The following is a 1,035-nucleotide window of genomic DNA, read 5'->3' as shown; positions in this document are numbered from 1 at the left end:
GGGCACCTGTGGGAGCAGAGGCTGCTGAGATGGGGTGCAGAAGCCATCGGTGGGGCAGGGGGACCCTCTCTGCCCCAGGAGCTCCCTGAATTGTCCACTTTGCTGGCCTTGGCACCCGGGTACCAGGGACAGCCTTACCAGGCGGAGCTGTGCCTGGATGTGGTTGGATGCTGTCAAGCCCAGAGCTGGAGCATCACACCCACAGCACAGGGAGGGATACAGCAGGAGAGCGAGTGGGTCCCCTTTGTCCCCTGCCTCCAGGTCCTGCCTGCCCCTGCAGTTCCCTCCCAGGACAGCTCCAGGCAGGACTCCAGGAGGAACCGGTTGGGGACGGGCACTTGGGTCCCGAGCAAGGGGACATCCAGCATAACCACAGCTCCCACAGCACGGCTGTCCCTCACTGTGGCCAGGGCAGAGAGATGCCACTTACCTTCTCCTGCAGGTTCCCCACGTAGCCCAGGTAGAGGCGGGAGCCCTCGGCCAGTGACAGGATGAGGAAGGCAGCAACCAGCAGGAACTGGTAGTGCTGAGGCAGCAGGTGGTACTGAAATGAGGGCACAGCTCGTCCCAGCCAGCCCCATCCCATGCCCTGTGCCCAGTTCTCCATGCCATTTCCCATCCCCTGCGCTCAGCGCCCGCCTCCCCATCCCCTTCCCCGTGTCCCCAGCTCCCCATGCTCTGCCAGCTCCCACCCGTGCTGGTGCCCAGCCCTGCCCACTCTGCCCTCCCAGATTAACCTTCCCTGCCTGGAGAGTTCAGTGGCTGTTCTCACAATTCCCGTTTCTGGAGCCAGAGGCGAGCCATCCTGTCTTGTGGGGGACGGTGCATTTTGTTCGTATGTGTGGGGACCCATTCATTTTGACGAGGCTCCCCTCTCCCCTGCTCAGTGTGGCCCCTGCACGCTCGGGGAGGCTGGGCAGGAGCAGGTTCACCCCCCACCATGTGCCCCCAGGATGGTACCTTCAGCTGCAGCATCAACCCCTCAGCCAGGAACCAGACCGGGAAGTAGTAGACGTTGAAGTAGAGCAACATCTG

At 63.0% G+C, this 1,035-nt stretch overlaps 1 protein-coding gene across 1 annotated transcript in view; it reads right to left on the bottom strand.

Annotated features, from left to right (window-relative positions):
- LOC104466091 (transmembrane protein 17A-like) overlaps nt 1–1,035 on the bottom strand; it is a gene marked incomplete at its 5' end in the record, with an annotated part of 8,226 nt that overhangs the window by 247 nt on the left and 6,944 nt on the right. Inside the window, 2 exons of the mRNA XM_010079415.1 lie at nt 427–544; nt 961–1,032. Of these exons, the coding sequence (XP_010077717.1) occupies nt 427–544; nt 961–1,032 (190 nt within the window). The remainder of the gene's footprint in view (nt 1–426; nt 545–960; nt 1,033–1,035) is intronic.

Source organism: Pterocles gutturalis, unplaced genomic scaffold (assembly GCF_000699245.1).
Source record: "Pterocles gutturalis isolate BGI_N339 unplaced genomic scaffold, ASM69924v1 scaffold4144, whole genome shotgun sequence".
NCBI lineage: Eukaryota > Metazoa > Chordata > Aves > Pterocliformes > Pteroclidae > Pterocles > Pterocles gutturalis.
Note: the sequence above shows the minus strand (reverse complement) of the source record. Positions and strands in the feature narration are given on the sequence as shown.